Consider the following 18925-nt stretch of genomic DNA (forward strand, 5'->3'; position numbering starts at 1 on the left):
CTTTAGTCACTGATCAAACCATGCTCTGCTGCTGAGTTTCTTCACTTTCCTTGGAAGATCATTTTGCCAGCTGTTATTAGGGACAGGACATGGAGTAGTTGTGCTACTGCTCTGGTCCAGAACAGAGCCTGTATTTTTAGTCTATTTCTTCACTGTCTCTAGAGCTAGCTGTGTGTTAGATAAAAGGGCTGCACGCAACAACAATTATCCTGTCAGTCTTTAACAACTAGCCTTTAGGAGGTAATTTGACCTCAAGGAAAAGTTACTGTTATTCCTTCTAGTAACAGTAGAAACCTAACTAGCTAATTTAGCAAAGCGCTCACTGGTTCTGTTAGAAGTCGAATTGTCTGTCACCTTGATGTTGCTACAAATTTTCAGATTAAAGCAGCAGCCGCCAGTGTCCTAGAGGTGTGAATAAAACCCCTTGAGAAGCTCGCACAGCTCTTACCTTCCCGCAGGCATGGCAATGATGTCGCCTCAAAGTGAGGGTAAAGTCACAGCCACAGTTCATGCACATCATGACATGGGACACGGGCACCAGTGTAGGAGGCCTCTCACCCAAGGGTATTCCAAGCCTTTCCCTTAACTTAAAATCAAAGAAGAATAAATGAAGAAGCATCCACACTTCCTAAGTCCGCTCAGCCCTGTTGCATTACATACAATTCTCTCAGTCTACCTTCATCTACTAAGATCCCCAAATTTTCTCATTCTTAATGCACTTCTATAAGTGACATACAGCTGCTTCAGCACTGAAAGATTAGCACACACTGCTGTTAAAGCCAGAGTCACAAAAAGTAAAAATCCACATAAATCTATTTTTGGTCAGGCCCTGACACTCTTCCACATCAGAAAATTATCTGACTAATTGCATATGAAAATTGCAGGTAGGAACACGACTTAAAAGCATCTTTTTGTTAGCAGCTTTTGAAATGATATCCAAAAAAAGCTCTACAACCTTAAATCGAAAAAGCCCCTGAGCTCTTTGTCATTACACCTTGGGACAGCTGTGTGATAAGGGAAGGGAGGATAAAGAAAACAGTAGACCCAAAGATGAATTTACCCCACTCCAAATCTGATCCATGCTTTCTGGTTGATCTCAATATGTGTAAGCAGTTTTAGAAAATGTATTTGCTGTTCCTAGTTCTTGAAATTCATCACATGGCAGTGATGTTCAGGTGCCTTTGCTTCAAGCCCAGGGAGCCACGATCAGTGTGGAACTGAAGGCAAGCTAACAAGGTGTGCTACTTCAGGTTCAGCACCAAAGTATTATGAGTGCCCCATTGTGATTTCACAACTGCTCAGCATTTGGCACATGTAGGACAAATTCTGTGCTTTTGAAGGATTGTTTCCGATATGGAAATTAGACTTCTGCCAACACACAGGATCTAAACACAGACAAATCAAATTCCTCCAAATCAAATTCCTCCAAGTTTCTCCATGCACACATTCAAGCTTATACCAGAGGCAGAGATGCAAAACAAATTATTGTTTCATTTGTTGAAAAAGGATTTGGTTTAGATTAAACTGACTAATTTCAAGTGTTTTTTTCTGTTAAATATTTGAAAGTAGATTCGAATACAGGCCAGAAAAAAAAGTCCGATTTGTTTTTGAATTAATTTTTTACTTACTGAGGTCTTAAAAATTAATTTACAGAATGGTTGAATTTGGAAAGGAACTCTGAAGGTCACTTGGTTCAACCACTCTGCTCAGGCAAAGCCACATAGTGGCAGTTGGCAAGAACTGTGTATGGGTGTCTCCTGAACATCTCCAAGGATGGAGACTCCACAACCTCCTCAGGCAACCCTGGGTGCCAATGCTCAGTCACCCTGAGGGTGAAAAAGTGTTTGCTGCTGTTTGAAGAAGTTTCCTGTGTTTCAGTTTGTGGCCACTGCCTCTAGTCCTGTCACTGGACACCACTGAGAAGAGCCCAGTTTCTTATTCTTTGTGCCCTCCAGGTATTCATACAGTAGATGATCCCTGAGCCTTCTCTTCTCGTGGCTGAACAGTCCCAGCTTTCTCAGCCTTTTCTCCTATCTGAGGTGCTCCAGTCCCTTATCAGCTTTGCTGCCCTTTCTTGACTCTTCCCAAGGTTTCCATGTGTCATACTGAGGAGCCCAGCATTGGACACAGCACTCCAGATGTGGCCTCACCAGCACTCTTTTGTATTTATGGGGCTCTATGTAATCTAAAATAGCTTTTTAAATTTTTATCAGATGCAGGTTTTGCCTCCTTAACTGGGAGTAGAATAACTGAAAATAATGAGATAATATGCATAATTGCACTGGTATAATTTCAATATTGCTGGTGGGGTTTGCATTGATAGTGACTTTATTGTGTATATGATAGTAGTGTAATTAATGGTTTTGGTTTTTTTTTAATCTATGAAGTTTGTAGCTATTTTTAATAAATCCAAAATAACTACTTGTTTGTTGTTGAGGACAAAACAATCTTCCTCCAGAAGAATTAAGCAAAGGCCACAGAGTATGGAGTGTGATTAATATTTCAGAGGTGGCCCATGAGCTGTGATGAGTTTCACTGTTCAAGCTCGGAATGCTTATTTAAATGAAAATAGAATGTATGGCTACTAGGAACTCCATATTGTACAACCCTCCTCCTTTCGTGTCTCTGTCTTTCTCTCCCTTCCCTTTTCAAGCATTGAAAGATTTGGCCTCCTTTTACCTCCACGCTACTGTGGAAAGTCGAAGTCTTGTGAGCTTTGCAGTCATCTGGGATGTGTTTGGTGATGCAGCTGTACCAGTCATCCCTTTCTGAGCAAGAGCTGGGGAATGAAATACAGCAGAGCAGTCAATGCCATGTACAGCAGGGACTGAAACAAACTGATCAGAGGAGAAAAGTTTCACTTCATGAATGTTTGCTTTTCCCCACTACTGCACTGAACTTGTAATTTTCTGACCAGGAACAAAATTGACTGTTGGACATATTCAGAGTGATGATTAGTGTAGCTCCATGCTTAGGACTGTGACTGAGAAGGAACCAAATACCCAGAAATTTTTTCAAAGTAGTCTCTGGCTTTGCTATAAGCTGCTCAATCCTGGATCACACAGGACAATATGAAGGGGCTCTTTTTGTCCTGTCTTTTTGTCCTTGTCTGCCCTCTTTTAGGCACTCTAGTGCATAGAGTGTTGGCCTATAGGGGTTGCTCAAAACAAGCGTGTTTATGCTCATCTCTACAGTGGGCTGCTTAGGTGAATTGCATATTGGGAAATGCAGAAGTGTACTGCCCACGGTAGAGGTGTGAATAATTAATTTTCCTTTAGCTTCTTCACAGACAGCCTCCAGTCTCCTGGAATAGAAGAAGCCAGGATAGCAATTATTGAAGGAACCTGGGTGTTCCCTGGGGTTGCAGTTACCCGTGGAGGCCAGTAATTCTCCAGACTGGCCCCTAGATGCCCCCTGTGGACAAGGCAAACCAGCGAGCACTTCGCATTTGCCCGCTAGTCCAGCTATCCCCAAAAACCAGCAGGGTGAGTTCCTGTTATTTTACAGATGCATTTGCTGTGTTACAGCTGTGAGGTATCCTGCCTGTTTCAGCTGTTTTTTTCTGCTGTGATTTCAAACTGTGCACTTCCTGTTCATCTGAAACTCTGCACAGCTCTAGCGGTTTCTAGCCTGTCACTGGAGAGAATGCAACTCAGTGTGGTCTCCCCTTTCCAGATCATACCAGCCACTCACATTAAAGCTACCCACTAGACTTTGTTGTAAAAACTAGCAGTGGCATCATTGCCAGCTGCTGTTCAGCTGTGATTTCCTCACACTGTCCTCATGAAGACCACCAAACAAGACATCTGAGAACAATTTGTGTTTTGTGGTCTTAAAAAAAAAAAAAAAAGGAGCACAAAAAGAGAGGAAATGCCAGATTTCCAGATTTTCTTGATGATCTTTGATTTGGCATCCCTCTGCACTATAAGCATAAGCCCTTGTCTGACGAACATCAGCCTGTGCAAAATTCAACAAGCCTGGAGCAGAAACTCTGAGCTAGTGTGTGTACTACAAATGGGGTAGCTTCCTCTGGAAGCCAAGGAGCTAAGTTATAGGAGATCACCTCTGTCAAGAGTCACACTACTAGTCATAGAATTCCAGAATGGTTTGGGTTGGAAGAGACCTTAAAGATCATCTCATGCCATGGGCAGGGACACCTTTCCCTAGACCAGGTTGCTCAGAGCTCTATTTAGCCTAGTCACTCCTTATTACTACCAAAGTTACCACCTGTCAAATTACACTTTCTAAGAAATCTGAAGATGTCTGTATCTTCCAGAAAAATCATGTTCACTGCCTAGAAAACACTAAAAGAAGTCCTGATTTTCCTGATTTAAACATTTGTCTTGCTAATTCTTTAATGGAAATTCTCTTCACTTGAGAATTAAGATATGATTAAAAAACCCAAAAGAAACAAACAAAGGAAATCATGGCCCATATAGTGTTGGAAATTAAAGCCACTTTAGGAAAGACAGGTAAGAAGGACAACATACTAGCAAAAGTCTGATATCTAATTGGCCCCTTAAGCCTCTTTTCCACTCAATTAAAAATATCTAGGAAGTAATTACAGGTTTTTAGTGACTAAATGTGGGAATAACACCCATATGATGATAAGTAAAATCGATTATGTCAATTTGCATAGGCTTGTTCTTAATTAGATATTTGACTGGTTGCATGAATGCTCAGCAGAGTTTTTGCTGAACCTCTGACACTCAGAAGCTCAGCCCTTATTCCACCATTGCCACATTTGGTCCTTGTAGGATTTTTGGGATGCATCTTCTGTGCTGAGCTATCAGTTATCCATGTCAGCTCATATATTCATCATTAAACAAACAGAAAGAGGGGGTCAAGTTGCCACTGCATTTCACTAGACAGCAGGGGACATCCACAGAACAAAGAAATTGGACCAGGATGGGATTTTGTCAAAGCGCTACCACTATCACTTTAAATTAGCCTTGCAGGAGGTAATATTGACTGTGTTATCCCAATATTTTCTCTGGTATTTTATATAAGCCCCACAGAATTATATCTGTGTCCAAGATTAATATTTTTGAAATGTAAATAAAGATATAAGAGCATATGAGCCTTCTCCATAAATATGTTGTGCTCAAATCTGTTAGTAGCTCCCTGCTAAACCAATAACATGGCTCTTCAGGTGAATGAGCCATTTTCAGCAGGAAATGCTAAGACTTTACAGTACTATCTGCTCATACAGCCATGCTGACTTCTGAGTTTTGGTCATCCTTGGTCTACAGCCTTTAGTCCTTGGGATTCATGTTGTATTTACTCAGTTCACTCACCTTGTCTCATACAAATATAAAGGCTCTGAGGTTTTCACTTTGGTTGTTAACCACTGGCCTATAGTGCAGCTTGTAGCCCCTCAGTGTGAGCAGTAAAATATAGAGATACTCAAGCCTCCTGTACTTTTCTTCACGTCTTTGGTGCTTCTTTTGGTTAGTGTAACAGGCCAAGGATGTTGTGCAATGGAGTTAGGAGAGCGTGCTGGCTACTGGCTCACTGGTATCTCATTAGCTCTGCCAGCCAGTACAAAAAGGAGGAGGAATAACTGTTCTGGGGTGACTTATGGCAGATTGGTCACAGAATGAGCAGCACAAGGAGACGGAAGGGGCTCTATCCCAGCCTCTATCTGTCTGTTATCAGAAGGATAACCTTAGTCTCAGGTGCTGGTTCTATCTACAAACAAACACAGCTCACAGTTGCCTCACATACTTTATTTATCCTAATTAAGCATGGACTTGATATGAGTACAAAAGGCAAAGAAGCATCCTAATAATGCAAGCAGTGTATCCCAAGCTGCTCACTAGGGATGACAACTTCAGTTGGTCTGGGGAAAGGGGACATGCAACAGAATTTCCCCTCTACAATACAGAAGGACTGTACACATCTTGCTTTTATAATTGGCAGGTAATTCATTAGTATATTCTGAGGACTGTGAAGAGTGTGGAGGTCTATGGAAATCTCAGATATGGTTATAAAAGGAAATGGACCAAAAGGCTTTAACTGGTAGCTGAGCACTCCCCACAGATGGTAAGTGCTCTGGGAAGGATGAGAGCTCCAAATGCTGATTCTGAGTAAGAAAGTGTCATCCCTGTCTTTTTCTGGCACTGTGTAAATTAGGAAGTTGGCTGTGTTTCTAGGCATTCTGTTGCACGCTGTAGTTGCAGACTGATGGTGGGAAAGTCAGTACTTAAAAGCACTGAAGGCCTTGTTATTTGGAAGAATTAATTTTAATACCCTCTGCCATGGACATTTGGGAACAGTACCTTGCTGACAGGGTCAGGCAATGCTCATCATATTCAATCTTCAGGATGTTTTGGGCTTTCTCTATCACTGGGCGACTGACCTAGAAGCAAACGCCATGAACGTGAATGTGGACATGAGTTAAACTGTCTATAATCCATACACCACACAAGTCTCAATGCATATGACCTCTTATATCCCTACCATCTGTTTCATATCTCAATGCAAAAAGATGGGCATTAGGGTTTTTCGTATTGCTGTTGTAATGAGGTATGATCTCTATTTCAACATGATGGTGTGCTGAAGGAAAAAAAACAAAACATATTCCAGCCTATAAGGATGAAGTATCTATGAGGGCTCAGTTTTAATATGACAAACATAGATGTTTAGTCTGCCAAGTGTCAGAGCATTTTGGTCTATGCTTGTAATGAATAGAAATCACTTTTTTTCTGATGTGTGGGCATTATATAATTATACAGTGAAGCACTTCAGTGAATGCCTGCCTGCAGCAAGGCTCTGTAACAGCAAAAAAACAAACAAACAACAACAAAAAAAAAACACACCAAAAAAAAAAAAAAAAAAACAACAAACAAACAAAAAACCCAACCAAGAAAAAAAAAATCAACTTAAAAGCTACAGCTCAGCTAAAATTTTTTCCCTACCATGGAGTATATTAAGTATATTAGTGGCCTGCTAATAGCAACAGCCAGTGAGGAGAAACATAGGTTCATAGTTTCATACATTTTTATTAACAAGCACCATTATGCTAGTCTCTCAGTATTTCAAATGTACCTCAGTAAGAACTTGCTCCACAACTCCTTTTCACTAAACAGTAGAATATTTTGGCAATTCCTAGGAATTTCTGGGATCCTTTAGTTAGTTTTAAACTCTCAGGTCCCTGGGGTGATCAACCCCTGCCACGTTTTCACAACACCTTAAACTTCCTATGTCATTCCACTGAAATTAATGATTAGTGATTCTCATCTTGTGTGTTTTCTAGATCATCAGACTTTTGAATTGTCACTTCAAATCCTCTTTCACATAAATACAACTTGGAATATTAGTTATAGAACAGTTATGAAGGTCCAATAGACCTCTTTGGCCCGATATTTCCTGTTGCATAAATTCTGGTGCCAATGAATACTTAGGAAAAGAGTGTGAGGACAGCTTAATTGTGTTTGCAATTTATAAATTTATCGAAGAAAAAGCTGGTTTCGTATCACTACATGAAATTGTTCCCAATACACCTTTTCCCCATAAAATTGGCTAATTGCTTTTTGAACCATTAATGCTTTTGATGAAAACAGTTAAAAGGCACATGAAAACCAGTCATGTGTCAATTTTGAGTAGCAAGAGTTTAAAACCAGGCAGACTAAGCTCTAGTGAATATATTGAAAGGAACAAAAATGCATTGGCTGGAGACAATGTTTGGAGGGTAACTGATTTTGGCTTGTATTATTTATGCAGTCTGAATAAGGCTGTCATATTAAGTCACAGACTTAGAGATAATATTTTTATGTTTGTTTTCTACTGTTTTTCCTTCTGTCTCCTGTAAGAGACAAGGAAATGCCCTGATAACAGGTCTATCCCCTCTTTCCCCTTGCTCAATATGAAACATAAACCAGCAAAGCACCAACAGTTCCCTATAAAACTTTAATTCAAGCTTTTAATAGAGATGAAGCATTACCTTCATGCCTGACACAGCCCAAGTGTTTTTCAGTCGGTATTTGCCATCCTTCTGGGGATATGTGTACAGCAGAACATCATTCATCTATATGAAAAGAAAGACAAAATCAATAATTTGCAGTATGGCTTGCAGGCTTGCCTGCTTGCCCATTCTCCTGGGGGGTATACCTGGAACAAGCTGTAACTTGATGAACTGCTGGAACTGTTACCTGACCCTAACCCTTTCCTAATATCCAGCCTAGCCCTCTCCTGACAGCTTCATGCTGTTGCCTTGGATCCTGTCACAGAGAGCAGAGACTGGTGCTGCTCCTCTACTGCCCCTCCTGAGGGAGCTGCAGACCATGATCATGTCTGACCTCAGTCTCCTCCGAGCTGAACAATTCAAGTGGCCTCAGCCACTCCTTGTATGGCTTCTCCTTCAGATCCTTACCCATCTCTGGGTTTCTCCTTTGGATGCTCTCTAACAGTTTTAGCTCCTTATGCTGTGGTGCCCAAAACTGCTCACAGTGCTCCAGGTGAGGCTGCCCCAGTGCAGAGCAGAGCAGGACAATCCCCTCCCTTGCCCAGCTGGTGATGCTTACCCTGATGCGCCCCTGGACATGGCTGGCCCTCTTGGCTGCCAGGGCACTGCTGACTCATATTCAGTTTTTGCTGACCAGGACCCACAGGTCCCTCTTCACAGTGCTGCTCTCCAGCGCCTCATTGACTAGTCTACACTAAAGGTTTTCCCCTCCCCAAAACTAATCCTTTTTAAACTTCATATGATTGGTGATTGCTCATCTTCCTAATTCGTCAAGGTTTCTCTGCAAGGCCTCTCTGCCCCCGAGGAAGTTGACAGCTCCTCCCAGTTTAGCATGATCGGCAAACTTACTTCTTATCCCTTACAGTCCTGCATCCCTGTTGTTCATGAAGATATTAAAGAGCACTGGCTCTAAAATGGGCCCTGCAGTACCTGGGCACTAAACCCAAGGAAGTGAACTCCTGAGAGAGATTTTCAGGATCCTCTCATAGTCTGCTATGAGGCTTCTTAAATAGCAAACTCAATTTTTTAAATGGATTTAAAAAGTTATATATCTCTTTAAAAACCTGCTTATTTTTTTATTACTCTTGATAAAGGATGACACTATGGTGCACATCATTAGCATTACTACCTTGATTAATATCCCAAGATTTTACTAAACGTTACTTTGCTTTTAATTGCCCATTTTTCCCCCTCCTTTTTTTCTTCCCTATTTAGCAGTAAGCTGTGATTTGGAGGTCTCACTAGCTACAATTTGACACAGTGAAATCATGACAAATATTTAAAAGCTTGTGAAGCAAAGGCACACATATTCATGAAGAAAGAAAGGGTTTGCACTCACTGCTGTTTCCTTTGCAAAGACCTTAGTGATGGCCATTTGAATGGTATGGACAGAATTAGTATTAGTACCAGTGGTTTCATGCATCTTCCTGCTTCAACTGTTCACTGTTCCCTCAAGCAGTGAGGACAAGCTGATGATAAAAGCTGATCTTGCAGCCTCTCTGAAATCTGTGCTAGAGGAGATGGACTGCTAGAACCCTGTGGGAAGTTTCCACAAGTCCTTGGGCTTCAGACACAATTCTTGTTTGCCAGAATACTTTTAATAATTGGGATTCCCAGACTGCTTGGAGTTCGATATTGGACCACATACCCTTTTTCTGCACAGAGAAAGAAGGATATGTCTCATCCTTTGTTCCCTTTTTTCCAGTCGCTGCTTTCCTTTCCCCCCACCTTCTTTTTATAATTCTCTCTGTTGTGACAGTACCTAGTAACATGAGAGTCAATGCAAGTTTTCTAACCTACAGTGTTCAAGTTGATTGATCCAAACAAATTTAAGCCCTGCTAAACTGCTGGCATCCATATGTAATATACTCTCTTTCTAAAATCTTCTACTGTGTGTTTGGTTTTTCTGAATGTTTTAAAGGCTAGCTAATTATGAACCCTGCCTTCTTCTATTCAAGTCTGAGTTAAACATGCCCTGAGTGTCAGGGGACCAGTCTGAATGTGTGCTGGAGCTGTGCTTTTCAAGCTGTGACTCCAAAAATCTCCTATACTTCAACCCTGCCAGATACAGCATCAAACAGTCTCCCATTTGATAGCAGCTTCCTGCAATCCATTTTCAAAACAAGTGGTCTTTGTAGAGAAATTCTTAGAAGGGTGAGATAAGAGACAGGCTCTGAGTTGCAAAGTCTTGTGGTGAGGGGCAGTTAGGGGACCTGCCAGTTTCAGCAGCCCATACTGTGCTGCACAGAGGCCACAACATCCTTGTAAACAGAGACTGGACTCAGGAAACAGACACACAGCAAAACTCACAAAACATCCTGCCAGGAAACACCAGATTCAACAATACCATCAGCCTGCACAAAACAGCCAGCTCAAGTAACATTTTGATACACACAACATACACCTGCAGAAACATTTGAAATTTGTCTTTACACTGTCATGCATATATGTGCTGTGCAGAGACATACAGTGCTCCTCAGGGGTAGGTAAATATTCAGAGCACACCACTAAAGCACACTTTGAAACACAGGCCAAGTAGAATCCTAGCACACACCCAAGTTTTACAGCCTATTCTAGCTACAACTTCAGTTTGATGGGCTCATCTCCTGGGATGTGTAGGGATTAAGTTCTCAGGGTTATCCTTCGGTGTGTACTCTTGCTCTGAAATTCTCTCCAGTTCCTGGTCTTGATTTAGCTTTAGTCAGAGCAACTTCGCTGCTAAGAACTTCAGATATGCTATTCATGTAACAATCTCCTTGGGATAGTGAAGGTAAATACACTTATTCCATCAAAGCCAAGCTACATCTATTACATGTTATCATCTGGTGATCTTTTTGAGTCACTGCTGACATGTGAAGCATTAAAAAGAAGTTCTGAAAGGTATTTTTGTTAACAGACAAACCTGAGTTTTGCAAGTGGCTTCAAAGGATTACAATATAGTCCTTAGAAGATAAAGGCCTTAAATAAATGTCAGTTTTAGGAGAAAATGTTTAGGAAATGATTCTAATCTTGGGGTTTTGTCATGGGTTTTTCTTCCACAGAAATCACTGAACCTGAAGGTAGATATTTGCCAGTAAGTTTCAAGTAGTTTCAATGATCCAGTCACCCTCTCCCTGCCCCTACTGGAGATACAACACAGGAAGCCTGAAGTAATTGCAACTTCAGTGTGTTAGATCAGGAAATAAGCCAGGTTTATGTCTCTTGGTTCTTGAAAGTGACCATTATGACTAGGTCCACCCCATTCTTTGCATGACAGCACATTTGGTCACAATTTGCCTTGCTGACTGAAAGGAAGAAAAAAACCCACTGTTTCTGGATAGTGAGAGCATCTATTAACAAGACATTGGCTACTGTAATGTCTCCAGATGTCAAGAGACACTTCTCTCTCTGCAGTTAACATCTGAACTTTCCCCAGGAAATAGTTCCTAAACTAGAGAGTGCCAGAAAGTAATTTCTGTGCTTGTTCTGTTCCAGTAATTTTGGCCTCTTGTGACTTATGACCTTCAAGCTGATACAACCATTTTGGATAACTTGAAATTTTTATAAGTTTATCCCATGTTTAAATTACTTTCCTCTTAGCGCTTATTATCAACTTGATTTTTGATCTTCCTTTAAAATTCTCTGTAACGGTTACAACAGCTAAGTTTGTAGCACTTCCATTTTTGCTATAGTAATGGGTTATGATGACAGCAACAAACACATTGGAAGACTAAAGGGTAGTGACGTCTTGGAATTTTGTCCCAGCTTTAGCCACAATTCCAAAGTAATTTTGAAGACTAGCAAAGGCAAGTGCTTCATAAGAGAGATCAGTAAGAATGTAATTATCATCTGTTACTAAGTGGTTATCAGTGGACTTCAGAGTTTCTGCTGCTGAGAACATGGTTTCTTAACGCCAGCTCCTGGAGTTTCTGGCATAGCCTTTTTCCTGTGACTGCAACGAAGTCATGATTCTACATGGGCTTAGGTAACCATAGATATAGGCTGGGCTTTGACTATGAAGGCTAGGAGGAGGGCCAGGTTTGTGGCTAGGCCTGATCGCGAAGAGTTTAGTATAGGGTGTGAAAGTTTGAGTATTGGGAAGTATATATTTGATATTTATTGCACTTGTTACAGTCCATTGATGCTGACTCTGTAAAACAGAACTGCAGCTATCTCACATTTGAAGATTTGCGTGAAATCCATCATTTTCAGTACATGCAAGTCTGAATTTTCACAGAAACCACTGAAACTATCAAAAAAGCGCAGCACCGGCACTTCATCCCATCCCATCCCATCTGATCTTTGATTATGATGGCAATATGTGATTGAGGTGGGAAAGAAGCCTGTGCATACACTCATGCACAAATAGGAGTTACAAGTAAGAAGGAGAAATATAAAGGATTAATGCAAAATATATGGCTTCTGTAATAAGCCATCTCTCTGCCTTACAGTGATCCCATGGTGAAAAGCTGTCAGCATTTAAAGGCGACAGCAAATACGTATGCCAGGCAAATAATTAATTTATTTTAAAATCAATTCTGCAAGCAATATTGTAATGTTAATAGCAGCAGTAACTCTCACTTCTTTATGGCTTTTTTCTGGGAGGGAGCTGTGAAGAATTTTTCAAACATTAACAGGTAAGCAGCTAACAAAGTCCTAAGACACAGGCAAGTATCATAATCCCCTTAATATTGAAAAGTGTAATAGAAATATGTGTGGTTACAAAATATGCTACCTGAAAAGTAGAGCTCAGGAGCCTGGAGTCTCAGATATTCTCTAACTGCTCAATGGAGTGTGTGATGCAAAATAGAAAGCATAAGTGATCATAGCATATCTCCAAAACAGTGGGATTTCATCTGTTTTTAATTTGATTTGATTATGATGGCAATATGTGATTGAGGAGGGAAAGAAGCTTGTGCATACACTCATGCACAAATAGGAGTTACAAGTACTTGCAGGAGGGTTGTGGATCCTTGTAAAGAGTATTCCAGCCAAGTGATGAAAGGTTCATTTTTCCTAATTATCCTAGAAGAATGTTGCAAAGTGTCACTGAAAACTGTTGTTCCAATCCACACTAAATTGGAGGTGTGTGTTTAGAGGAACTACACTGAGGCAATGCACACAATTATCAGGACAGCAGGAGCTAAAAGCAAGTTCTTCAGTTTCAAAGATCCCTCCCAAGTGTGACCAAAGGAAATTTTCAGCTACTTCAGCAGTAGGGTATTCTCTCTTGTTCCTGATAAAGTCTTCAAAGGTCTTAGGACTTTCAAGTGTGCAGCTTAATTCCTGAAGGTTTTCAGGAGTTCTCATCTTCCTCATCCCCTTGAAAATTTGCGCTTCTTTGTAGAATTACATCCTGGTGAAGGCTGTATGTAACTGTTGCACAACCGGAGGGTTGCACAGCACGTATTTCTGTATGCAGGGCCAATGGGACGTGTGAAAGGACTACAGCCCTGTTAGCAACAGGAACTAACTCACTACATCACTGTTGATAGTTAAATGACTTGCAGCCTAAAATCTCCCAGGCTTCAGGGTTGCATAAATGCGTTGAAAGATATGAGAGAAACAGTAAAAATTTTAAAAAATCTTACCAAGAACAAATGTCGAGGATGCCTGTTTTTGCCAGAGACTTTCATCAGCGTTCCCTCTTTAACAAAGATCTGAAGAGAAAACAGCAGATTGTAATCCTGAGATTTCATTCTGAATCTTTCTGAGAAAAAAAAAGAGTATTTATCCTTGGGAAGGAGCTACTCCAATGCCATTCATCAGCACAAGAAGAGATAGAGAGCCTCAACACTTGTTTCTAGCCTTACTCTCTATGATCTGGCTTAGTCTTTGCCTGGGTTAGCTCTGCTACCCTTCATGGCTTGCATTTGTGTCAGTACAAAATGGGTTGGAATCCCACTTGTCCTCAGCCCACTCTTTCTGCACTGTGGACTGTGCTCAGAGGTGATTGTCACAGGTTGAAAATTAACATGTAATGAGCTTTAGAAAAGAATTCTTGTCTTTAAAAGTCCTCTGAAATAGGCAGACCAATTAGAAAACCTGAAACCTTAGGTTTTAGTATGCTACACCATCTTAACTATACCTCCATATATAATTTGTATAAATTTGCAAACACAATACTTTTTCAGTCCATCTCATTACTTAGTATGTAGGTAGGACTGTGTATGTAAAAGCAGCTAAACCAGCACACTAGAACTTCATTGCAGCAATGTTTGAAAAAGTCTGCCATAACTAACTGAACTACATCAGTGGATTAACAGTCATCTGCCCTTTTCAGATGGAGAACAGAATATAGCGTACTTCTCCACTCTAGAATAGTTTATAATCAAAGAGACAAATCCTGAAAAATCTGCATGCTGGGCTTTGCAGAATTTGTTAAAGCATTACCTGGTAAGGGCAAGTGAGAATACGGATGTTAGAGAGAAAAATATTTGCAAAATTTGGCTGAAGAATATTCTTGTGCTATGAGTATGCATGCTTTGAAAATTGCTTCATGAATTTTTTTAAAGATATTGGTGGACTGAAGGGAAATTCAGAGTTGCAGAACTCAGGAAAGAAATCTTTTGAAGCATAGAAGCAGGCTGGAGCTGAGGGAACTGGACAGGTTTGAAAGTCAGAAGAAATTTGCATTTGATGTGGATAGCAAGACAGCTGTACAGTCTCTCATGTTTCTGTTGATGTGTTGCTTAAAAACAGCATCTTATATTAAAAGCACCATGGGGGAATGGTGAAAATATAAAATTGAAAACAAATTAATTGCCCTAATTTAAGGTTCTTAGCCAGCTATATAAAGAGGCTTTTCAGGCTGAAAGCAATTTCTAATAGAGTTGCAGTCTTTTGACAGGAGTATATAAGGAGGAAAGCAGTAGCTCCATCAAAATACACTACACTTGTGTCTGAGGATGTCTGAGGACTGCTGAAGTGAAAAGCCAAAAGGCTGCTCTGTGTAAAAGCAGAGACAATACATATCTTTCACAGCATGACCCTCTTTTTGTGTGCTGCCAGAGTGATGTTTTTTACACAAACCAGTGCTCCAACTTGTATCACAATAGCTCAGTAAACAACATCTGTAGGCATCTCAAACATGGCCATCCACACAGAGATATTGCTGGCCAGAAAGAATACCCTTACCAGCACAGGTTTGCCAGCAGCACTCACCCTTCCTGGCTGGAGGAGGCCGCTCTGCCCTCTCACACTGTGCTCAATGTGTACTAGCTTCTGCAAGTTTTCCTGGGAGAGAAAAACAGCATTTAGAAGGCTGCATGGAGACTGTTTTTATACAAGCAGGCAAATTTCCCCTCACCCCTCCTCACCATTTTATTTCTTTAGAACTGGTATTATAGAATTAGATTTCAGAGAGAGCTGAGACCAAAGATTTACACCCAGAAAGTCTTCTTCCTGCCTTATGGATTTTACAGAATCTCATCACCTGCATTCACATCTGCTGTGACCTTCTACCGTTCTTTTACCTGTGATTCCCCAGTGTACCTTCCAGAGGAACTGCTAACTTCATATGGTATTTATACATTGGCTTCTTTGCTGACTTTCTGGCTCTGTGAACTAATAAAATAGGGACAAAGTACAGTATCCGCTCCAAAGGCCTGTGCATAAGAGCCATGACACCAATAATCCAAAGCATGCTTTGGATTAAACCTGTTGCTAGGTTTATCTGAAGACTTACATTCTATGATAACAGATTAATGCCTTTGCAATAGGGGATGTAGAGGGTACACTAGTAAGCAGGCAATGAAGCTGCATTTCTGTTTGGATGCTCTGCAAAAACCAGGAAGTTTATGATTCAACTCTGATACTATTAACTATTTACCTAGCCTTAAGGCACAGTCAGTCAGTGGGCACTGGCACCAGGCATGAACTTATCTATGAAGATGGTAAATAAGATTAACCTAGATAAGTCTGTGCTCCCATAAAGAAAATCAGATGAATGTAAGAAGGAAGAAGGGATGTCTGTACCTTTGCAATATTGCTAGTCTTTTCAAATTTCCTTCCATTTAGCAGATGAGGCTGTTAATATAGAGGCTTGTGCATAGGATTCAGCTGTACTTTTATCTGATCAGAACAGTAGAATAAGCTAACCAGGAGAAGTGAGTCCTCACTGGAATATGCCTAAAAATTAGGAGTCTCCTATCTAAGTCTCCTAGACTATACAGCCACTGTATCCTCTATCTTCAGTTATACACCCAGATAAACTACAGACTAAGGACCATACTTGATAAGGCCTTGTGACCTGACAGCCTTTTAGAACAGTTTTCTGCTTCAACAGGCAATGTTTTCCTTTGCTCCATTGACTGGCATTAATATACCCCTGGGATTAGTGAGACTTGATTAGATCATACACTGTATCTGCCTGATACAAATCAGTCATGTCTACAGGATCAGCTAACTGAGAAAGTTATCACAGCTACCAGAAGGAGCATATCCAAGTTAACATGATGATATGTCAAGGCTAATTTTCCCTGGATTTCAGCTAACACAATTAACATACCTATCTAGGCTTGCTTTTTGAATAAGCCTGAAATCTCCCTATCTTACTGCCCTAGCGAAATATTGCACTTGTTTAGCACGATACTTAGTTCTTAATCAGTAACTGGATGTCAAATACATGGAAATACCTACAAGCCTACAAGGCCTGACCAGCACAGGGCCTCACTGTGCCCATGCAACATAATTGACAGTTGACACATTTTCAAGAATTTGAGATGTCAGGTATCTCTTTTGCAATGCAGGAAGTAACAAATGGATTTTTTCAGGTCACTTCTAAAATACTATAGGCAAATAAAATAGAATCAACATATAAAGCAATAGCACAAGAAATATCAGGGATCATGGGACTGCTAACTTTTGCAAAAGGTATTTGCAAAGGACTTTCCTGTCACTGAAGGGTATTTTAGCCTGGCAATACCTGTCCAACTGACAGCTTCCACAATAAAAACCTGTTTTTTATCTGCAGAAAAAGCAGTGTTCTCCTGTGAGCACACTCGTGCCAGTGCTAGTTCTACTCATTTGGGTTTCTACCAGAGAAGTTGCAGCAGCCCAGCTTTTCTCAGGACTGCTGGCAGAGGAGCCTCTTGAAATGCTGATGTTTGCAATATGGACACATGTTCACCAGGAAACGGACAGAGAAGTATTGAACTCATTTCCTGAAGGAAGTCAAACACGCATCACATGTGAAGGATAGTGGTTTATCTGGGAATGTGGACAGCTGAGGGGGGGCATAGTTTCCTGTCAGTTCCCCAAAATTCTGAGTTTATATAGCTTTCTTCATTGGTCTTAAAACTATCACTATTCTTCTTTCTAAGATCCTTCACAATCCTACAATTAAGGAATAAAAGCAAAGCTCTACCCAGACAGTACAGCAAAAGTGGGTGTCAGAAATACTGCTGTGGCCATTTTAGCAGTGAACTGCAGCTTCCATAATTTTATCATGATGTCTATGCAGCAGGAACACCTCCCCAAGGAATTCACCAGCTGTTAATAGCAACAGTGATTTATAACTCTTAGCATCTTAGGGCCTCTAACAGATTATAGACATTCAGAAAGCAGTACAAACCCTGCTTAGTTCGTCTCCTGGAATTACAGATAGACATAGACTCTGTGGTGATGTTGTATTGTGCCTTGTACTTCTTGTTGTGTGCCTTGTACTTCTTTTTGTACATCTGTAACTTGAAAGTAATATTTTCGTATATGGTGAAAAAGGTTATGGTCATAATTTGCTTGAAAATCTTGCGTTAATAGTTCCCAGGAAAAACTGCTAGAGTCTTATTATCATAAAACAACAAAAAAAAGCTAATAATGGGTCACTGATATTCTATAGAAAATGTAGATCCTAATTCAGTGCTCCTATGATTTTAGAAGTGTTGTTTGATGAGCTGGTACACGGGAACAGAAATCATCTTCCTTCCAGGTATACGCCAAGTCTAAATTATTTCTTAGAAATTCAGCCAGGTACATGACAATTTATTAATGCTCTAAAACAAGTGGCATTGTTCAGTTTCTTCTGTAATTAATTATTTGCTTTTATGTTTTCTTTTTTTTAAACTGAGAGAAAGAAAATAAGTGCTGGTTGTGGCTTTTGTGTCTGGGATGTTAATTCAGGAGGACAACCTCTGATTTAGCAGAAAATTGAACTTTTTTTCTCATGAACCTGCACTTTCACAAAACCCTCCACATTCACACAAAAGGGAAAGAAGAAAATTTTGTTTCATCTTTTCCATACCAAAGTTTTGAAAAATAGTAGATGTGCTCTGATGATACAATAAAAAATAAGTGTAAATATATATCTGGAATTTTTGATGGAATTATTCCACAACAGACATTATTTATAGCAATTACTATACAATCTGTGACATGTGTACGACTCAGATGATACAATGACGTTCTTCAAATTGAAGCATGGCTTAGTAGAGACAAAATGATTTCATGGCAATGCAACACAAATTGGATTTTGGCCACTTACATATACTTCTGACTTCAGAAAAGTATTTCTATAAAAATCCGATATACCTGAGTGAAATCTAAGGAAGCAGAGGTGCCAGGAATGTGTGACCTTGATCTGTTTGAACTGAGCTCTTAGAGTTCTGAACCTCTAATACAGATATCCCTAAAGCTCTGAGATTTTTCGGGAAGTTATGCATGAGATCTCAGGTTTTGGATGAAATATTTATTTTGGTACAAAGACTGCTTTAATAATGGGAAAATATGATTATAAATTCTTTGCCGCCTGAGGAGAAGGAAAATCAGAATCAAACCAGTTGAATCAAACCACTTTGCTTAGAAGTCTGTAGTTTCAGAGTCTAGTTTACAGAGGGGTCAGATTACATTCCTTATTATGATAAAACTCTAGGCTTGTTAGACATCCTCCCTGCAACCTACATCTTTCTTCCACAACAGACATTAGTTCTTTCATCTTCATAACCAATTAGTGTGTTCTTCCCTAACAATTTGAGTGCATTCATT

At 40.2% G+C, this 18925-nt stretch overlaps 1 protein-coding gene across 3 annotated transcripts in view; it reads right to left on the reverse strand.

The window, feature by feature from the left end:
• The window catches only part of FGD5 (FYVE, RhoGEF and PH domain containing 5), a 78127-nt gene that overhangs the window by 9942 nt on the left and 49260 nt on the right, over nt 1-18925 (reverse strand). For 2 of the 3 annotated variants that reach the window (XM_054639869.2, XM_077184723.1), the window contains exons 11-16: nt 15110-15181; nt 13537-13605; nt 7946-8029; nt 6282-6361; nt 2680-2779; nt 449-586 (exon numbers count right to left, since the gene is read on the reverse strand). In XM_054639869.2, coding sequence (XP_054495844.2) covers nt 449-586; nt 2680-2779; nt 6282-6361; nt 7946-8029; nt 13537-13605; nt 15110-15181 — 543 coding nt within the window. The remainder of the gene's footprint in view (nt 1-448; nt 587-2679; nt 2780-6281; nt 6362-7945; nt 8030-13536; nt 13606-15109; nt 15182-18925) is intronic. The other variant, XM_077184724.1, reaches the window with a different exon arrangement.

This window comes from Agelaius phoeniceus, chromosome 11 (genome assembly GCF_051311805.1).
Source record: "Agelaius phoeniceus isolate bAgePho1 chromosome 11, bAgePho1.hap1, whole genome shotgun sequence".
In the NCBI taxonomy this organism is placed as follows: Eukaryota; Metazoa; Chordata; class Aves; order Passeriformes; family Icteridae; genus Agelaius; species Agelaius phoeniceus.